Source organism: Panthera pardus, unplaced genomic scaffold, assembly GCF_024362965.1.
Source record: "Panthera pardus isolate Hobbes unplaced genomic scaffold, ASM2436296v1 HiC_scaffold_3, whole genome shotgun sequence".
In the NCBI taxonomy this organism is placed as follows: Eukaryota; Metazoa; Chordata; class Mammalia; order Carnivora; family Felidae; genus Panthera; species Panthera pardus.
The window spans coordinates 55422836-55442687 of record NW_026526876.1 but is presented as its reverse complement, the minus strand read 5'-3'; the positions used below and the strand labels follow the sequence as shown (position 1 = coordinate 55442687).

At 52.5% G+C, this 19852-nt stretch overlaps 1 protein-coding gene across 4 annotated transcripts; it reads right to left on the bottom strand.

The window, feature by feature from the left end:
• Positions 1–788: 788 nt before the first annotated feature.
• On the bottom strand, positions 789–19688 carry INPP5K (inositol polyphosphate-5-phosphatase K). 4 transcript variants are annotated; one of them, XM_019429627.2, is made up of 12 exons: positions 19423–19688; positions 17516–17623; positions 17092–17193; positions 13074–13190; positions 12583–12758; positions 11956–12067; positions 11189–11298; positions 3899–4085; positions 2890–3027; positions 2543–2626; positions 2270–2374; positions 789–2061 (listed from the first exon to the last, which is right to left on the bottom strand). In XM_019429627.2, the coding sequence occupies exons 3-12, from the start codon at positions 17188–17190 to the stop codon at positions 2002–2004; spliced, it is 1188 nt and encodes a 395-aa protein (XP_019285172.1). In that variant the 5' UTR covers positions 17191–17193; positions 17516–17623; positions 19423–19688; the 3' UTR covers positions 789–2001. The 4 variants fall into 4 exon arrangements, with proteins under 4 accessions (XP_019285172.1, XP_019285170.1, XP_019285168.2 ...); XM_019429625.2 differs by having other exon boundaries at positions 17092–17200; positions 19423–19687; XM_019429623.2 differs by lacking the exon at positions 19423–19688 and adding an exon at positions 17756–18357 and having other exon boundaries at positions 17092–17200.
• Positions 19689–19852: the final 164 nt, after the last annotated feature.

Here is a 19852-nt window from a genome sequence, read left to right as displayed (position 1 = left end):
GGGACCACGGAGACCCAGCCCCAGGGCTCCGTTAATCAGAACGAAGAGGTAGGCATGCTGTCGCTTTGGTTGTTTTTGCAATTGTTCTCACAACAATCTTGTGAATGGATTCATTCTTTGTGTTTTACAGACAGCCGAGATTCCTGTGTGGGAAGAGGTGGAACTCGGATTCAAACCCGGGTCTTGACCTCGTTCCTGGGTTTCTGGCCCTGCAGGACACCACAGCTGCCTGTGTAATTTTGGAAGGATCACGCCACTCCTTTGAGCTTTGGTTTCTCTGTTTGCCAAGTGACAGGTGCCCTGTGGCAGAGCCCATGATGGTTGTGCAGGCACGAAGGCAGGAGGCGGGCAAGTGTGGGTTGTTCCTCAGGTGTTGAGTGTGTTGGGGCAGGAACAGAGGTTACCATGGAGATGTTGGGGGCAGGAGGGTCTGGGAAAAGGTGGGGCAGAGAGAAAAGATGGTGACATCTTTGGATAGCTGGACATGGCTCAAGACTAAGGTGAGGAGGGATGAACCAGAGTGCAGAGTAAGCACCTTTTCTGAGTTGTCGGTTGCCAGAAATGCATTCTGCTTCGCAGCAAAGTAAACTAAGTGCCTAATCACATAGGTGGCTCGCCCCAACTGCACCAGGGACCCAGAGGGCCACCATCCTGGAACCTCATCCCATTCCCATCCCGGCAATATCTGCCACCCTCGGACACACAAAGTCTAGTCTGGATCTACAGGGCCCTCGTCCCAGAGTTTAGAAAGGGCCCATTACTATGTGCCACAGAGTCACACACAAGTGTAAAAGTCATGTTTCTAATTATCCTCCAACACAATAGACGCAGAGCACAGATAGCCATGGCCCGCTAGCAGCCAGGGGGACAGTTCTTCATGGTACACACGGCTCCCAGGGTGGAGTATGGATCAGAGAGCAACTGCAGCGTCCCTCAGTCTCAAGTCATAGGATGGGCATGATGGTCACAGAGCAGGCTCCCTGAGGTGTCTTCTCCTGGGAGAAGGGCCGTTGAATCACCAGTGGCTGGAGGCAAGTGGTGGGAGGTGGGACTGAGTGCCCACACAGCACCTAGAGAATGCTCTCTGAACACCCTCAAGGTCAGATTCTCCAACATCTAGATTCTGGCTCTCTTCTCTGCCGGCCTCCGCTTCTGGGTGCTAGGGCACTCTAGAGAGAGGGCAGGTTTCTGGCCAGTGACCGCAGCAAGGGTAGGGGCAGATGAGCACGAATGGGCGAGGAACACCCTGGAAAAGTCTGTGCCTTCACAAGAGGACAGGTTGGGGCATGGAGCCTGACCCACCAGCAGAAGTGAACCTGGGTTCAATCTTCTGCTCCGGCCCTGGGACATCCTGGGGTGGGGGTACTGGCAGCAGGACAGTCATCGTCTTGCCCACAACATCTACATGAGAGCCTGGGTGAAGGGGCCCCTCCATCCCACCCACTTAGTCCTTGCTGAAAGCAGGGACCCCAGGCCCTCTGCCTATCCCTCAGGGGGACAGGCAATGAGATGCCAAGACTCCTGGAACCCAGGGCTGCTTGTGCCAACCAGTCTACAGAGCCTGTGCAAATGTGAGCATCTCTTCCCCCCCGCCCAGGCAGCCTGAGGCCCAGGATGGCGTGACAAGAATGCAGGCCTGTGCCAGATGGGGCATGTGCCTGGCAGGCCTGCTTGGGCGGAACTGGAAGTGTGTGTGGGGAAAATCAAGAAACGAGATGCAGGCTGGAGGGTCTTCCCACAGCCAGTGGACTGTCTCAGGTCTTCACTGCTGACAAACCAGCTGGTTGCACTCACATCTCAGCAACAAAAACCTGTATTCAAGTGGCCAATTCCAGAGATCTGGACTGGAGAGAGAGCATAGGAGTGTGGCGAGAGCTCCCCCTGGGAGGTGGAGGGTACCTGCTGCCTCTTCTGGGGGCTGGGCCCCCAGCGCTCCTGGCAGTGGTAGGCAGAGCTGGCTGCCAGCTCTGGCCTCCGCCCTGGATCCACTCTCATCCGGGCTCAGATATGTGGTTGGGCTTCACCCAGTAGGTCCTCTGCCAAGGAGGAGCCAGGCTGGATCTGCAGGGATAAAACAGGCGGTGAGTAGAAGTGCGGGGGGGGGGGGGGGGGGGAGGGGAAGAGCAGGTTTTCCTTTGTGCCTTTCCATCACTCCCATTCTCAAAGGATGCGGCTCCATGGTACAAGTGGGTTCCTAGCCCGTGCCCTCGGAGAACCGATGAGGAGCTCAAGTCCTCTGACAGTCCCCTTCCCCACCAGCATCCCGTACCTTGAAGGGTTTGCTTATCCCCACCACAGAATGTAGACTGTTGCTATAGTAACAGAGGAGAAACTGGTCCTCAGTCTCGGGGATATCGCTGACATTGAAGTATACCTGGAGGGGAGGATGAATAGGAATGGGGTCACCTCCCCAGGCTGGGCCCCACCCAGCGCTCAGCAACAAATCATCCCAGCCTCGGTTCCTTCCAAAGACAGAGCGGTGCTCAGGCAAGCCCTCATGCTGGAGACGTGGAATACCTAGCTTAGGAAAGGGGGCAGGTACCTGGCTCAGCCCATCGTTGAAGGAGACCTGGTTGTCCCTGACCCAGACATAGGACACGTAGTCATTAATGTGGCGCAGCCCCACCTGTGGGAGAGGGGATTGGGCAGTCAGTGGTCTGGGAGGACACAGGACCTATGGCAAGTCCTAAGGAGAGGACGGTTTTACTCCCCAGGCTGGCCATTGTAGCGTATGCACCGTCCCCTTCACTGCCAGCCCCTAGGTGGGCAAGGACCCCCATGGGGGATGAGCATGAGCTCTTCAGCCTGTGCCCAGCTCCCGTAAACCCTCAGGATGGATAAGCCAGAGCAGTATGGCTGATGGACGCCACGCCTTTCCCGCCACATCACCTTGTATAGTCCAATCCAGTCCCAGGGGCTGCTGAGAAAGTCTGGGGTCAAGGAGTAGCTGATCAACATGTCGTTTTCCATGGTCCACAGGCCCTCAGGTATCAGGGTGATCAATGGGGCAGACACCAATGGCTTCAGCTACACGCAGGAGTGGGAAAGGGGTTGAAATCCCATAGCATCATTCCTTTCTCTGAGACGAATGACCTTGCTGGGCCCTTCCAACACATCAGGGTCAGTAGGGGAAAAGAGGGCACGCAAGGGGGTGGGCATCGAACTCTGCTCGGCTGCCCCGAGAAAGTATCAGACCCTGGCTGGCCACCTGGAGGAAGGGGCCAAAGGCTTGTTGGGGGTGGCTGGCCCTGCCAGGGAAGATGGGGACGGGGGCCAGGTGGGTAACCACGCAGAGAGTCAAGTGTTGAGGGGTGATGGTGGAGGAGAATGGGGGAGTTGATGACAGGTTTAAGAAAGAAGGCAGAGAGCTGCTCTCAGGCCTCTAGGGTTTGTCAGGAACCCTCCCCAAGGCTCTGGGGAGAACAGCTATAGGCATGTGGAGGGACACAATGGTATACAGACAGACAAACCAGTATGAAAAAGTGAAGGCTGAGGGCAGCCAGCGGGTCACCAAGGGAAGTCAACATTGCCTTGGTCATTCGATGGCAAGATGCAAGGATGTAGGGAGCTCCCTTTGCAACCTGATCCAGGTAGGTTTAGGACAAAAAGAAGAAGTCCTACTTCACATAGTAGGTAATAAGCATAATGGAACTCATTAGCCCCAAGGGACGGTACCAAGAGGAAATGGAAACCTGTTCACAAAGGGTCTGGACACGTTTTTGACAGAGCCCTCCACAGCTTCTAAGAGCTGGGATACCTGACCTGGGAGGAGTGGCAGTGGTGTCCTCCTACAGGTCTCCCCTGGGACGTTTGCTGACATTAGAATCCAGGGCTGGAGGGTGTGGGAGGTGGCCCGGCACGGGTGCTCTGTTAAGTGCCAGGCAGCCCAGAAATTCACCTCCAAGTCAAAGGTGCTGGTGACAGGCTTATGGTCACTGATGCAGTACACCATGTGGCTGACGTAGCTCCTCAGGGTCAGGCAGAAGTGGGGGGCTGGCAGTCTCGGGGTGTGGGGGTTGGCCTGGGGCTGCCGCTTCAACCTCCACAGGATGCGGTCGGTCCATGCGGGCTTGCGTTTTTTCTCACTGCCGGTGGGGGGGGGGGGGGGTGGGTGGAGAAAAAGAAGGAGGAGAGAAGGGTTGGCAGGAGAGCAAGAAGTTACCCCCCACAATCTTGCTGGAGCCCCTAACACCAGGGGCTATCAGTGGCCCTGACAGCCCTGGGCCACAGCTGGAGTATGGCATGGCAGCAGACTGGAGGGGGCCCAAGGGAATCAAAAGTATGTTGGCTTTTGTCAGACTCCGCCAAGGACCTTCAGTCTGGTCTACGTTTGTATGAATCAAATTGTGATTCGGAACCGTTTCTTTTCAAAGCTTTTCTTCTTTCTTAAACGAAAGCAGCAGTAGCTCAAAAAAGCTGAGGTCTGGACTCGGGAGTCAGACGTGAGCTTGACTTTGGCTTCCCCCTCACTAAAGGCACAGCCTCAGGAAAGGAAAGGGAAGCATTTGGAGAAGCTGTCTATGCCTGCCATCGATACTGTTTGTTCCACTCTCCACTCCACAGGTGGAGAAATTGAGATTTAGAGGGGAAGCAACTTTCCCAAAGTCACACAGCTACCGAGCATGGAGCCAGGATTCAAGGGCAGGCAGCATGACCACAGAGCACATGCTCTTCATCACACCAACCCCTCCTGGCCTCAGCCTCCTCATCTGTAAAATGAAGGTAATAAGGGTTGCTGACGTGATTAAATGAGATAAAGCACAAAAAGTATTTAGCACGGCGGTAGGTACAAAATAAGCTCTCTGTAGTCACTGGCTATTATGACTCTTTGTTCTCAAGAGTCCTCCACTGAGGGACCTCTCACCTGTTTGCTTACAAGCTTCCTTGAAGGGCATGAGGGGCCGTACAGCCCCTGGAGACAAGAGTGCTCTCCTCCCCTAGGTAACTGTAGTTGCCCCAAGACAGGCAAATCTCTCACTCCTAACACAGCTATGCCCAGGCAGCTACTGGTGTTCTCGAAGACTGGCTGGCTAACCAGGCCCTGCCCTCCAAAGGGGGACCCCGAGTCCTGGAACGGGGTGGGGTGGGAACAGTGGCTGTTCTGGGTTCCTCCCCCCTTTATTTTATTTTTTTAATTTATTTATTTTGAGAGAGAGAGAGAGAGAGTGAGTGGGGGGGGGGGGAGGGAGGGAGAGAGAGAGAGAGAGAGAGAGAGAGAGAGAGAGAGAGAATCCGAAGCAGGCTCCACAATGTCATCACAGAGCCCAATGGGGGGCTTGAACTCATGAACCGTGAGATCATGACCTGAGCCGAAATCAAGAGTTGGACACTTAACCGACTGAGCCACCCAGGTGCCTCCTCCCCCTTTATTTTACGTATTAAAAAAATTTTTTTTTAACATTTTATTTATTCTTGAGAGAGAGCAAGAGAGACAGAGCATGAGTGGGGGAGGGACGAGTGAGAGGGACACAGAATCGGAAGTAGTCTCCAGGCTCTGAGCTGTCAGCACAGAGCCTGACGTGAGGCTTGAACTCACAAACCGTGAGATCATAACCTGAGCCGAAGTCAGACGCTTTACCAACAGAGCCACCCAGGCGCCTCCCCCTCCCCCTTTATTTTATTTTATTTTATTTATTATTTTTTTAAAAAATTTTTTTAACGTTTATTTTATTTTATTTTTATTTATTTATTTATTTATTTATTAAAAAAAATTTTTTTTAACGTTTATTTATTTTTGAGACAGAGAGAGACAGAGCATGAGCAGGGGAGGGTCAGAGAGAGAGGGAGACACAGAATCGGAAGCAGGCTCCAGGCTCTGAGCCATCAGCCCAGAGCCTGACGCGGGGCTCGAACTCATGGACCGTGAGATCATGACCTGAGCCGAAGTCGGATGCTTAACCAACTGAGCCACCCAGGCGCCCCCCCCCTCCCCCTTTATTTTAAATGAAGCCAGAGTGGTCAAGCCTGTTCAGATGGTTCCCTACTTTAAAAACTGCCCCCCCCCCTTTTAAAACCTTTAAGGAGTCTTCATGCCTCCAAAATAAAGCTCAAGTCCCCAAATATGGCTTTCAAGGTGCTCAGGAATCTCACACCCCTGTCCTACCTTGTCTCCCACCACTGTCCCAGACCCGCCTACCACAGTGATTCTTAAGCCTCAGGACCTTTACTCTTGCAGTTTTTGCTGCCCGGAACATACTTCTTCACAGGGAGAGGCCCAATTCCAAAGCTGTCTTTGTCATAAAGCCAGCTTTGAGCTCTCCTTTTTGCTTCCAAAGCATTTTACACCGGTGCTTCCCTAATTATGTTATACAGCGCGGCCGTTTTGTTTCCCAGTCAGCACGTCGCTTAGCGTGAGCTCGGAAGGCAGGACTGGCTCTTGAGTCCCCTGTGTATTCTCAGCATTAGTACAGAGCCTGGCACATAGTAGGTACTTAATGGTGTATGGAACCCAAACTAACTAAAACCCCAAACTCAATCTCTCTCCTCAAAAATGATCATCTAATCCTAACGTATACGGTTTCAGATGTTGATAACCAGTTTGAAATGTTATTTTTGTCTTGTTTCATCCCGTTTTTAATTAATTAAAAATAAATAAATTAATTAATTAAGTTTTTTTTTTTTTGAGTGGAGGGTGAGAGAGAGAGAGAGAGGAGAGAGAGAGAGAGAGAGAGAGAGAGAGGGAGAGAGAATCTCAAGCAGGTTCTGCACAGTCAGCGCAGAGCCTCACGCTGGGCTTGATCTCACGAACCATGAGATCATGACCCGAGCTGAAATCAAGAGTCGGTCGCTCAACCAACTGAGCAACCCAGGCACCGCACCCCCCCCCCCGCCCCGCCCTCTTTCACTGTTTTAAATGAACATTTCCGACGTACTGTTGTCAATTCAACAGCAATAGTCTTCCAGCAACAGAGGCAGAATGGTGTCCTGCTGGTAAACTCTGACTCTGGAATCAGACAACAGGAGTTGGGGGAAGGTCCTGCTCTGTTATTTAAGAGCTACATGGTTCTGGTTGGTGAACATGTGATTTGAAGAGCGTGGCGGGCTCAGAGGGCAGGGAAGCTCCTCGCCCTCTCCCCATACCTTGCCCTACGCATCTCTTTCATCTGCCTGTTCCTGAATTACATCTTTTTATAATTAACTGGTAATTTAGTTTAAAAAAGAGAGAGAGAGAGAGAAAGCTATGTGCCCTTGGGCAAGTGACTTCACTACTCCAAGCCTCAGTTTCTTCAACTCTAAGATGGGGTGATAACAGTACCTACTTCAAAGACACATTGTGAGGACCAAATAAATTAATGTGCGTCAAGGGAGTGGCCAAAAAGTGCTAACTGGCTGAAGCACATCTGTTTGGGGCTCCTGGGGTTGTTTCAACTTTTCACTCTTCTGAGGACCGGTCAGAGCACATCAGAATGTGCTATTTCCATCCCAGAGACTATAAACAGAATCTCAGAACCTACTGAACCTACATTCAGTACCCAGCAATGCTTATACTTGGTGACGCACCACATAAATACACCACTCTTCCTTTCAAAGTGTTCCCCCTCCTCAACTTCCCTATCATGGTGACTTCAAGATCTTCCCCAAGACCTGACCACAGCCTGTCTCCCTTTCTTCCTTTTCCATGGCCTGGCCCAGGCTTATCACTGGGCACCTGTATTGTTCAGTCTTTCAACAAAGATTTACTGAGCCCTTATTATATGCCAGGCAACTGGGGACCTGAAAAATGGGATTGACAAGGTCCTCAAAGAGCTTGTTTGACAAACAAAAGACAGGAAGCAAGTTAAATGTGCACAAATTAAATTCCCCCAGTTCTCCATTTCTAAAAATAACAAGAGCAAAACATGGGGTCCTTCTGTGCATTAGACACTGTGACAGGTGTCTCACGGACTGTTCTAACCCTCTCAACACCGGAAGAATGTCACAGGGCGCATTTTCCTCCTTCTACAAACCCTGAAGTTCAGAGGTCACCCTGTCCAGGCAGAAGTCGGACGTTTGCCCAGGTCTACGAAGTCCACACTCCTTCCACAGCACTCCCCTGTGGCCAATTCCCAGCAGCCAGAACTGTCTCAGAGCATGCCGTATAGAACTGGACCTCGCTTTTGCTTTTTGGCTGAATGGTGTGACTGAGTATAAGAAATGCTTCTGGATATTACCGTGTCCTAATTTTTGAAAAATTAAAACCGAATATAACCCTGCAAATTTCTCTTTAGGAGCTAGAAAATTGAGCCAATTTACTGACCCTAAAGTAGGGAAGTGTTCCATTTCTAGGTCAGAAGTGGACTTTTCCCTTCCGCTCCCTATAGATGGCTTCTAAGTGTCTCACTGAACTCTGGACACGAGTTTTGACTAGATTGAGCATAATAACCTCTGCTCATCGCCTAGTGGAGAGGTTGACCAGGCTCGTGTTGACTGTAACAAAATCCTATCGCAATCCCTGACTTTAACAGGATTTCCCGCTCTGGGCCCTTTCACCCTCCCCTGTAATGGAGCTGACCTCGTTTCTCATTACATCTTGGCTCAGGGACGCTGCTGTGGCTGGGCAGAGCCGTGTGCGTACTATGCCCTGTATACAACTCACTCGCAGCCACTTTGTATGGCTGGTCAGCCTCTTCTCAAGGTGCCTCTCATCGGTGCTGCTGATTGACCGGAACGTCTGCCCTTCTTTCTGTCAAAGTCTGCTGCTTCCTTGACAGCAGCTCTGACTGACTCCTCCTGGCTTCAGCTGTCTGTCTCCTTACCATTCGCTCAACTTCCTTCGGCACTTACAGAGCTCTAGAGCCTTTTACTGGCCAACTCTTGGACTTGAGAGTGTTTATTTGGATCTCTTGCTATGGGTGGGTCTCTCTACTAGGCTGGCTGCTCCTTAAATAACTTATCTTTCTTCCTTTTGTCCTCTCAGGCTCCCGATTCAAACATACGCCAGGCACTATGCTACATACCAGAAACGGTCATAAATCAGCTCTCTTCAGGCATTCATAGTAGAGCAAGAAAAGCACACCGTGTCTTGAGAACAATACCAAAAGCATGATGTGTGCAGGGGTTTCAGGAGGCATGCCGGCAGGAGAGGACTCTCGGTGGGATGGGGGAGGGTCAAGGAAGGCCTTCTAACAGACGTGATGTCTGAACTGAGTTTTCAAGGATGAGTAACAGTCTGGTTACACAGACACACGGCAAGTGCTCAGTAATGGCGACCACAATGTGGATTGTATCTATCATGTGGAAGTACCTGCTTCCTTCTTAGCAAGGCTTTGCTATCCCAATCCCGCCCTTTCTGCGGCTGCTGGCAAGACCGGCTGTGATTGTGAAGGTACTGCGGGCTAGAGGGAAGCATCGTGGGCCACCAGAGTCCAGAGTCAGGTCTCAGCCCCAACTCTGCCACCAGTGGCTGAGCTTCCTGGGGAAGTCCTCTGAAGTCCTTTAACACCTCAGGGCCTCTCTAGCCAATCTCAGTCCCTGCTGACCGCAGCCTAGACTCAGCTGTAACAATTCCTAGTCTCCTGGTGGTTTCCCTACCATACCTCAGGGTGGGGACAGAGGGACACCTGGTCACATGGCCTGCCAGCAGCTCTCTTCCCGCTGCCAAGTGAGGATTTAAAGTCAACTGGCAGAGGGTCCCAGGCCCCAAGGCTTGGGCCTGTCCCACCGAGGCCTCCCAATTTCCATGATAGCTCTCATTTCCAATGGATGGCTACGGAGACTGGCGTTCTCCGTGCCGCTGTGGCCCCGGGCCAGCTGGCCAGCCAGAACCTGCCCTCTTACCTCTTTTCCAGCCTGTTCTGTTGCCCAGGCTGGACTCTGTTTCCAGTGTTCATGGCCTCTTCTTGTGTACATTGCCCGGCCATGACCCCACCCCGTCTTGCTCCACACTCCTGAAATGGCTCACCCTCTCCCCGTTCCGTGGAGGGGCCGCTGTGGCTCTGCCATACCCCTTCCGGCACAGGGCCGTCGGTTCTACCTGTCTTCCTAGCCTGGCTGGGGAGACACCTGTTCACTCCCTAAATTCCAGAGGCGCTGCCCTGGAGGCACTTCCTGCCTCCCTCATAAGGCAGCCCCGCTGTGAGGAATAGATGAAGCCGCTGCTCCAGGGGAAACGAAACCCCCAGAACACGTGAGGGGTTCTTCTTTTTCTCTTCTTTTTTTTAACATTTTATCTTTTTTTTTTTTTTTAAACATTTTATCTTTAAGTAGTCTCCCTGCTCAACATGGGGCTCAAACTCACAACCCTGGGATCAAGTGTCGTACGCTCCACCGACGGAGCCAGCCAGGTGCCCCTATTCTTTTTCTTCAAAGAGATGAGAATCCTTGCCAAACTGGGCCAGGGACTCCATACTGGAGCTGTTTTCGACCCTCGGCCTGAGCTTAAAGTTTTGGTGGTTACCTGGCCCTTTCTTGGCTTCTTAGGAACGTTTCTGGTAAAACTACCACCTGAAGGCACGAATCTAACAACAGCAGTCGTCACCGTGCTTACCAGGTGCCAGGCACCGGGCTAAGCACATGCAAGGTCTCGTTCAATCCTCAACTCCATGAGGGGGGGTACTGTTAGCACCCCCATTTTATAGATGACAAGACTGAGGCTTAAACACCTGTCCAAGGTCACGCAGCCGGCGAGGGGCAGAGCTGTACCTCTGACTGCCAGCTGCACCGTCTCTATACTGTTTCCCATAAACTCCTCCCCGCCCCGACAACTACTATTTCATCTTCCTAAATAGTACCTGATTCACCCACAGCTGGGGCAGGGACACTTCATACCAGTAACTGGCTGAGCTGACATTTCTGTCCCCCTGTCTGGGAGGGACCAGAAGGTCTGGGGAAGTGTGGACAAGGGTGCCCAGAATGCTGAAATGCGGTCCCTCCCAAGGGAGGAATGAGCTGCTTCCCCCCTTCCTCCTGCCCTACCTGCCCTGCCCCCACCCCCACCCTGCAGCCTCGTCAGCACCTCCATGCTCTCCGAGGACAATCTGGGGCAGCTCCTGTGGTCAGCGCCTCATGAGGTGGGTGGGAGGTGCCATTCCTGAGGTGGTGGCTGGCCGGATCTGTTCCCGCTTTCTAACACTTCTCCTGTGAGGCAGCTCCCTCTGCCACTAGGGCCCGTACAACCCGACTTCCCGGGCCTCCTGGCCCCGCACTTCCTCCTCACAGGCTAATTCCAAATCTGCGGCAGGCTGACCCTCTCCTGGTGGAGCCCCCTCACCTGGTATCGTAGTTATTGGAGTTCTTATCAAACTTGTAGGTGGGCGGGAAGAGCAGGGGGCCCTCCTGGAACTCCCGGAGCAGCGGGTCGTGTTTCTTGGCAATGCTGAGCTAGAGAGAAAGAACAGTCCCATCTCCTAGGAGTCCTGACCCAGTGGCCCAGCACACACTCCATTCAAGGGATGAGCACGTGCCGGCACGCTAGGCAAGAGTCCAGCAACACGTCTTCCCTTCCTCACCGCCGCCCCGGTGGCAACCTCAGCACCCCATCCCCACTCCACCCCCAGGAAAGCAGCTGGATCCCTTTGTAAACATCACGCGAGATCCCTAGTCCTGCGAGAGGCAGATGCCTGCCATTTCCCAGTCCTTGGACTCTAGGGAGCGGGCTTTGAATTGCATCTGTCTGGGAGACACTAGCAGACATGTATCACAGTGTACTTGGGTAGCCAGGGTGCCCCCAAAGGGGTAGTATCTCATCCTCCAGAAGGCAAGCAAGCCTGGGGATGGGAAAGACAACAGGGTATAGGAGAGTCAGCGTCTGGTGCGGGGCCACGGCAGGCAGAAGCCCTTCTCATTCCCCAACTTATTTCACACCTGGCAGCTCCTCCAGGCGAAGACCAGGCCTCTGGGTGCAAAGGGAACAGGGACTTCAGAGGCTTGGGAATGGAGGACAGGTGCTCAGGAACCCGAGCAGTGCTCCCCACATTTGATGTTAGGCCTCCACAATGGGCTCAGATCACCCCTCTGGACCCTTCCTTCATTTGATACCTGATCCTTCTCCCACAGGTCACTGTAGCACCGATTTTTTATGGATTCCCGAACAAAATGCAGCCCAAAGTCCTCGATCCGAAAGTTCATGTCTCCAAACCAGAGAATGAGGCTGCAGAGAGAAAAGAAGGCAGCTGAGGGCTATGATGAGGTAAGAGAAGACAGGAGCAATGGACCCCAGGGCCGCTCACTCCTCTGGCACAGAGTTCGAGGGGCAGGTGAGGCGCCAGATGCTGGGAGAGGAGCCAGTAATGGTAACGACGTGGCATGGGTCCTACCGGGCTGTTCTGACGGCCACTTCCTTGTCCTCCAAAGAGGCCAGCCCCTGGGGGCAAGTAGCAAATACAGAGCAGGCTCTAGGCCTCCCACTCCCCCCCTCAACTGGCCACCAGGCAAGGCTGAGAACCAGCTCCCTGTGGGTGACCTCAAGGAACCATGGCCTTCTCAATCTGGGGTGTTCAGAAGTGTCTAGAGCTCCTAGGCGGGCCAGGGAGGCAAAGCTGGATGGGAGAGTAGATGGAGCGTTAGGGAAGAGGCTGGGAAAGGGGGGGAGGGGAGCAAAGCTGCCTGAGGAGGATGCTAGCCTGGGCTGACCGCAGGGGCAGCAGTTTACAAGCACATGCTCACTCATGGTCCAGGATGTTGGGGATGTTCTGTCCCTCAAAATTTTGCATCTCCAGGATCCGGTCAAAGTGCTGCAGCCGCTGGTCATTGTTGGCCATGTGGGGGGGGAGGTGGCAGTTGATGATGCTGACATAGTAGCCATAAAGCTTCAGGCAGATGTTGATGCCCCCTTTGTTCCCCTGGTGGAACAGGTGGGCAGAAGGGTGGGAAGTCGCTCTGGGTGAGAATCACCTCCCCTTTCCCATTGCAGGGCCAGACACTCAGCTCCCTGGAGCGACGTCTCCATCTAAGAGCCCAGCTCACCCAGTCTGAGGTCTCAGGGGTGCTAAGCTCCCAGGGGCAGGAGAGCAGATATGTGGGGCACTGGCCTGGAAGAATGCTAAGATTCATTTCACCCCCTCTTTTATTTGCTCACCTCTGAAGAACCCAGCCCTCCCCGGCCCAGTGGCAGGAGGCCTCCCAGCTCACAACTCAGACCACAGCTCAGTCCTTACCCAGTACCCGAAGAGGCCAGTGGGGGTGGATTTAGTAGAGAGGATCTGGACAAAGGGCAAATGCTGATGCTTGGCAAAGAAGAGTAAGAGGAGCCCCTGCATGCGGACACTGGAGACCTACAGCACAGGGGGGGACAATGGTCATTCATTTCCCTGCACTGGCTGAGCACGACTCTGCCCAGCCCTGAGGTCAATGGTATCTCAGCTCCAGTCTCACTCCCCTTAGCTGCCAAATGATGCATTCTGGGAGCTGAGCAAGTTCCAGTTTCTGTTCTTGGCCTTGGGTGGAAGGCAGGGAAGACAAAGCCTCCAGGGTACCCTGCCATCAGGAGGGCACTGACTCTTCAGTCCCAGTCCCATGGAACCCAGGGGCTCCTCTCACCCATGCTCTGTGGGTCCTTTGGGCACTGTGGGCTGCTACCCCTGTGGGCCAGGGCCTCAGAGAGGAATGGCACAATGCAGGATAGTGGCTAAGGGCAGTGGCTTTGAAGTTAGCCAGATCTGGGTTCAAAGCCCAAGAGTATTTGATACTGGGCCAAGTCTCAGTCTATTTTATCATTGATAAAGCAGGAATCTATCTCATCTATCTCACAGATGCTGGAAGGATTAACTGGTAGCTGCTATTTTTTGGTTTAAGGATTTATTTTTTATTTTTAACATTTATTATTGAGAGACAGAGCATGAGCAGGGGAAGGGCAGAGAGAGAGGGAGACACAGAATCTGAAGTAGGCTCCAGGCTCTGAGCTGTCAGCACAGAGCCTGACGCGGGGCTCAAACTCACAAACTGCAAGATCATGACCTGAGCCGAAGGCGGACGCTCAACCGACGGAGCCACCCAGGCATCCCATGGATTTTTTTTTTTTTTAAGTAATCTACACCCAAAATGGGGCTTGAACTCATGACCCTGAGATCAAGAGTCGCAGGCTCTTCTGATTGAACCAGCCATGCACCCTTGATTTAAAGTTTTTAAAAGTAAATTGGGTGGCAGGGGGGTGGTGCCTGGGTGGCTTGGTCAGTTAAGCATCTGACCTCGGCTCACGTTATGATCTTATGGTTTGTAAGTTCGAGCCTCGCACTGGGATTGCTGCTGTCAGCACAGAGCCTCTTTTGGATCCTCTGTCCCCCTCTCTCTGCCCCTCCCCCGTGAGCATGCACATGCACATTCAAAAATAAACATTTAAAAATAAATAAATACATACATACATTAATACATAAATAAATAAAAGTAAATTTAGGGGACCGCTTCAGTCACTTAATCATATGACTCTTAATTTTGGCTCAGGTCATGATCTCACCAGTTGTGAGATCAAGCCCTGAGTCAGTCTCTACGCTGACAGCACGGAGCCTGCTTGATTCTTTCTCTCTGCCCCTTTGTCTCCCTCCCTCTTATAACCATTTTACGAAATTAAAAAATACATATAAGTAAATTCAGGGAGGGGTGCCTGGATGACTTCAGTCGGTAGAGCATGTGACCTTGATCTCAGGATTGTGAGTTCAAGCCTCACGTTGGGCGTGGAGCCTACTTAAAAAAAAAAAAGAAAGTAAATTCAGGTAAAGAACATGAGAGAGCCTTCTAGGGTGCTAAACGTATTCTGTATCTTGACTTGTTGACTTGACAGGTGATAATATTGGTGCATATACACATAAAAATCCATAAAAAATACGCTTAATTTTGCAAACAGTATAGGTCAATGGAAAATTAAGAAAATGCTCCACAAAATAATTATACCCTGTGGTTCGTTGCATTTCCACAAAGGCAATGAGAGCAAGCACAGTGGACATGTGTTTACGGGCTGGGGAGAACGGCCACCATCTACACAAACCCTTCATACCGCATTTAACCTCTGCACCAATGTCCCTGTTCTGCAGATGGAAGGCTGAGGCTCAAGGAGACTAAGGAACCAGTAGCACTACTTGGATAACAGTATTAGAGGTCTGGGGTCACCAAAATCCTTGCTCTCTTTGAGGTGGGGTGGGAAAGGGCCCTAGCCAGTGACCCTCTCACTCAGCTTCAGGCTGTCTACACCTACCACCCGAGTAGCTGTTTCCGGAGCATGAGGTGCAGAGGCCAAGGAGGAAATCCCCGGGTGGGGAGTGTGTACTGGGGCCTTCCAGGAATTATGAAACTTGATGCCGCAGGCCAGGAGCTTTGGCACAGTGGAGGAGTCAAAGCAGGGAGAACCCCAAACCCAGGAACGAGTGAGGGAGGCGTGGAAACCTAGGGCTGGGTAGAGGTTGCTACAGATGTGTCCTCAGCCCCACCCTCCAGCCCCAGTCTTGGTCTCTCCCATTCACAAGCACAGGATAATGGACCGGACTAAGGAACCGATAAAGATCCAGGAAGGGCTGTCAAGCTTAATCCTAATCCACAGAGCAGGTCTGGGCCACTGGGACCCAGCACAAAGGCACCAGTCCACTCTGTGAAGCAGCAGGGACTGGTGGGGAAGGGGGGGGGTGGCAGAGGCAGGAAAGCCTCAGACTGGGAGAAAGGGTGGGGCCACGGGGGGGGGGGGGGAAGGCGGGAGAGGGGAAGTTCGGTTGGAGGAAGTGAAGTAGGAGGAGCTAAGGAAGGGCCTAAAGGGAGGCAGATAGGGGCTCTGGAGCAGGCAGAGGGCATCAGGCCCAGGCTTCTCAACCTATAATTGGCAAACTCCTGCCAAAGGAAGAGGCTGCAAGCAGGACTCACCCCTTCCCCTCAATTCTTGGCTAGGGGAAGGAGGGACGTCTATCTGCTTTGGGTGCCAGTCCCTCAGGCAGTCCTCCCAAACGCGGGAGGCTGCATGGGTGGAATGGGTTGTGTCCCTGCCACAAACTGAGCTAATTTCCTTGGCTCCATTCCATTCTACCAATCCCTTGCCAGTTAGCTGGGGCGCAAGGAGGCCTCCAATCTTGGGAAGAGAGTGGGTGGTGAGAGTAGTGGTTCTGCCCTCACAGAGGCTCTAGCTCCTCGTCTGTAGAAAGAGGCCTGAGTTTCATCTGGAGAAGACCAAGGGCTTGGGGGTTGGCCTTTTCTAGCCTCAGCAGCAGGACAAAACTTGTATTCCCTCCTCCTGGCTCTGCCCTCAAGAGGACTCACATCTGTTGCCTTGGCATCTTTAGGCAAACTGGGGTAAGAGAATCAATTCTGAAGAAATCCAGTTGCCCAGGGAGAGGAATAGAGGAATTCTGGTATTTCCTAGAAGCACTGCATGAGGCGCTCTGAATGGGAGGATGCTTCATCCCTCAGCTGCGCAGGACATAAAGGTGAAGATGTAGCAATCTAGAGCCTTCCTGTGGAGTCTCCTATGGTCTAGTTTCCCCAAAGAATACTGGCCTTTCAGACTGAGAACTATTTTCCTCCCCATCTATCTCCCCTCTCCTAACCTCTGGGCCCCTAGAAGTTGAGGCACATGTCCTCTATGATCAGAGGACACCCTCGAATACCAGTAGGCTAGCCTTGGGATACCTGTCAGCCTCAGAGCTCACCAATATAGCACTAAAGTATAGTAATCAAAAACATGGGTTATGAAGTTTGAAAGATATGGATTTAAATCCCAGATAGCCTGTGTGACCTCTGAGTCTTGGTTTTATCTGTAAAATAGCCATATTTCAAGAGTTTTGGTTTCTAAGTAATGTATATGGAAAGCTTATTTACAATGCTTACTACCAAGTAAGCACTCGATACATGTTAGCAGTTATTATTATATTCGGGGACTTCAGGCTGGGCATGTGAGTAGAGATGGAGGCTGGCAGTAGGGTAGGCACTGAGGTGTTAATAAGCTCCCCCCTCCACCCCCCCGGATTCTCCCAATCTGAAAAATATCAAGGTGTTAAACTAACCCCCGGGGTCCCAGCTCAGCTCCAGCTACATTGGAAAGACACAAGGCAGACAGGAGCACCAGGAAGCCAGGTGCAACTGAAGTTCAGGCCTTTAAATAAATGGAAACAGCATGAAAGCCTGAGTGGGAGACCAAAGGACTGGGGGTTAGTGAGGAGAGGGGAGATACATTTCCCAACTGCCCATGAACTTGTAAGTTACCTTGACGAAGGTCAGAGGGGAAAGCACATCCATGAAGAAACTGCTCCATGGGTCTTCAAAGGCAGTGTCAGAAAGGAGGCTCATGATCCCACAGTTCATTTCCTGCAAACTGCCCATCCCAGGTCAGAGGATCTCCCCCTGGCCTAGAGGGTACTGCCTCTGCCACAGACATTTAATACTGCCCTCAGCACTTTCAAACCTTGGGTACTCATGACCGTGATCTCTCCCTCCCCTGGCTGTTGATCGCCAACCCTTCGCCATCACTAACTCAGGACAAGAGACACTGACTGGCTGAAAGCTCCTAGCCTTCAGACTCCAGAGCAAGGGAGGACAGGTCACAGTTCCCCATGGGGACGATTTGGGACTGGCTGGGCTTACCTATCTCAGATATGGGGAAGGGTGAGGGGGCATTGCAGACACCTACCCAATGACATACATGTCCACACTCAGGTTCTCTTTGTTGAGCTGAAGAAGATCACTGAGGTCTAGAGGAGGTGCTGCAGAGGCCACGTTCCACGTCACAACATGGATGCTGTGGAAGGGATGCAAAGGGAAGTCGTGGAGGAAGGAGGGTAAGACCTTATCCCGGTAACAAACGGGCCGAGGCCCGCTGATGGCCGCACCACGATCCCCTGCAATCGTAGTGGGAAATGTGTTTCTGCACCTGGGTGTGGGAAGAGGTGCACTGAACTGCAGGCTCTTCATCCTGACTTCCGTCCTGAAGCAGGACATTTCCATCCTGCTTTGGCTCCTCCATGCAGGCCCACAGCTGCCCACACCTGGCAGCATGGGTGCTGCTGACATCAGCAAAGCTGCTCAAAGGTTTCCGGGGCAGGCAAGGGAAGGGGTGGGGATGGGGTGGGTCGTCAGGAACTTAATAATTCCATCAGCCATTCGCACCTCAGGGCTCCTAAGACCACCAGAAAGATTCTGGAGGTTCAGTTTTTACCTTGTAAGAGGCCTCGGCACTACAAGACAGGAGAATTTCAAAAATAACAGAGATAACAATACCACATTCCCTTCCTTCCTTCTTCCTAAGAGGTCCCTGGAGCATAACCAAATTCTGCCAAACATTTCAGGGAGCCCAAAGAGAAGATCCTAAATAACAAGGTTCTCAACATCTCTCTCAAGAGTCTACCCTCTTTGGGGAAAAGTCGTCAGTTGGATAACATCCTCAACCTTGGCTTCACGCTAGGGAAGCAACAGAACTTAGATCAGCAGCTTTCAATAACAATGGATCACATCAGAGGCTCCGGGGAAAAGACACTTGCAGATCTCTTTAATTGAATAGTTACAGCAATACTCCAAGAGAGCCCGACTCTGCTCAGTACAGAGCTACAAACCCTGCAGAGACCAAAGACAGCCACCAATCCCTAGGTGAGTCTTAGGGACACTATGAGGAGAGGATCTGCAGCAGCTGCAAACCGAGAATGGGAGCAGCTACAAGGGGGTTGAAAGAGGTGGGAGAGAAGGGCAGGACGTCTAAAAACATCTCTTCTTCACCAGATCCTGTTCTTAGAGGTCCGTGTTCTAAAAAGCACAATTTGAAATTCTAGGCCTTTTTAAAACAACTTCCTGCCCCTCCCTATGAACATCAACAAAACAATACACAAACCACCTTTCTAGGCATTCGGCCAGAGATTCTGGGCTACGTTAGTTTAAGATCTCCCCCTGCTGTCCAACAAAGGATTAAGAAAAGCAACCCTTTTAGTGCAAGGCTCTTTGTTTTCCCACGGACCAGCTCTAAATGGATGGAGAACAAAAGCCGGGATTTCTTGCCCTCACTCTCAGATCCGACGATTAGCAGCAAATCCCTGCATTGTGACTTGCACTAAGTTGGTGATTAGTGGTGTTCTTTGCTAAAGAGCAAGCATGGGACCAGGCTATACCCCTTCGCTAAAGATCTTACCTAAATCTGATTTCGGATTTCAGATCACAACGGGATCAGGTAGACCCCGTGATGTACGTGCTGATCAAAAGAACAAGATTTCTACTCTAGAGCTGACAGAAGAATGCCTTGTTATGTCTTTAACTTCAGACAGCCCGACACCGCTGCCTCCGCCAGTAGCAAACTGAGACACCTGCTTGGGGCACCCAAATAGGAACGAGCTCGGCGGCTTGAATTTGGAGGGGGCGCGGGGCTTGGGCCCAAAACAGCCCACTCGACATCGGCTTGGGAGAACTGGGGAGGGCCTCTGAACTAGAATCAGCCCTGTAGGCCTGGTCCTTTCTCTCCCAGTCTAGTTCTACCCCAGATCCGCAGCCCGGAATGGGTAGGAGGCAGTGATCCTGCCCGGAGCAGGCGGGCCTGCCCGCAGCCGCCTTCCTCACCTAAGCGTCTTGCCTCTCGGTTCGGTTAATTTCCGTGGGTTCACAGCCGCCATCGTCCCAAGCAGCGGCCCGGTCGCCTCGTGTGTCCCCGCCACAGCCGCTCCTGGCCCGATCCGCCTCCCTCCTGCAGGAGGTCCCGGCCAGCTTACTCTCACCAATTGTTTTCCTTCCGGATTCTGACTCTCCGCCTCAGCTTCCGTAAGAGGCGGGGCTTGATGGCACGAAGGGCTCTGAGTGGCTCGGCCCGGGGGAAGAGGCGGGCCTCTCCAACGAGCGCGAAACGGCGAAAGGCTGCGAGGAGAGAGGCTTAGGGGATCCGGGCCGTAAGACAGGCACGTCTCTGTGTCGTCAGAACCCGACGCAACGATGCCCCGCCCAGCACGCCGAGCATCTGTCACCGCCCACCCCGTGGCTCCCAGGGTGCCCCGCG

Coding starts and splice junctions, on each gene's coding strand:
- INPP5K (XM_019429623.2), bottom strand. CDS start 17,895: ATGTCAGCAGCACCCATGCTGCCAGGTGTGGGCAGCTGTGGGCCTGCA. Junction 17,624..17,755: donor GCACCTCTTCCCACACCCAG/GTGCAGAAACAC, acceptor TCCCTTCCACAG/CATCCATGTTGTGACGTGGA. Junction 3,028..3,898: donor CCAGCACCTTTGACTTGGAG/GTGAATTTCTGG, acceptor TCCTGCGTGTAG/CTGAAGCCATTGGTGTCTGC.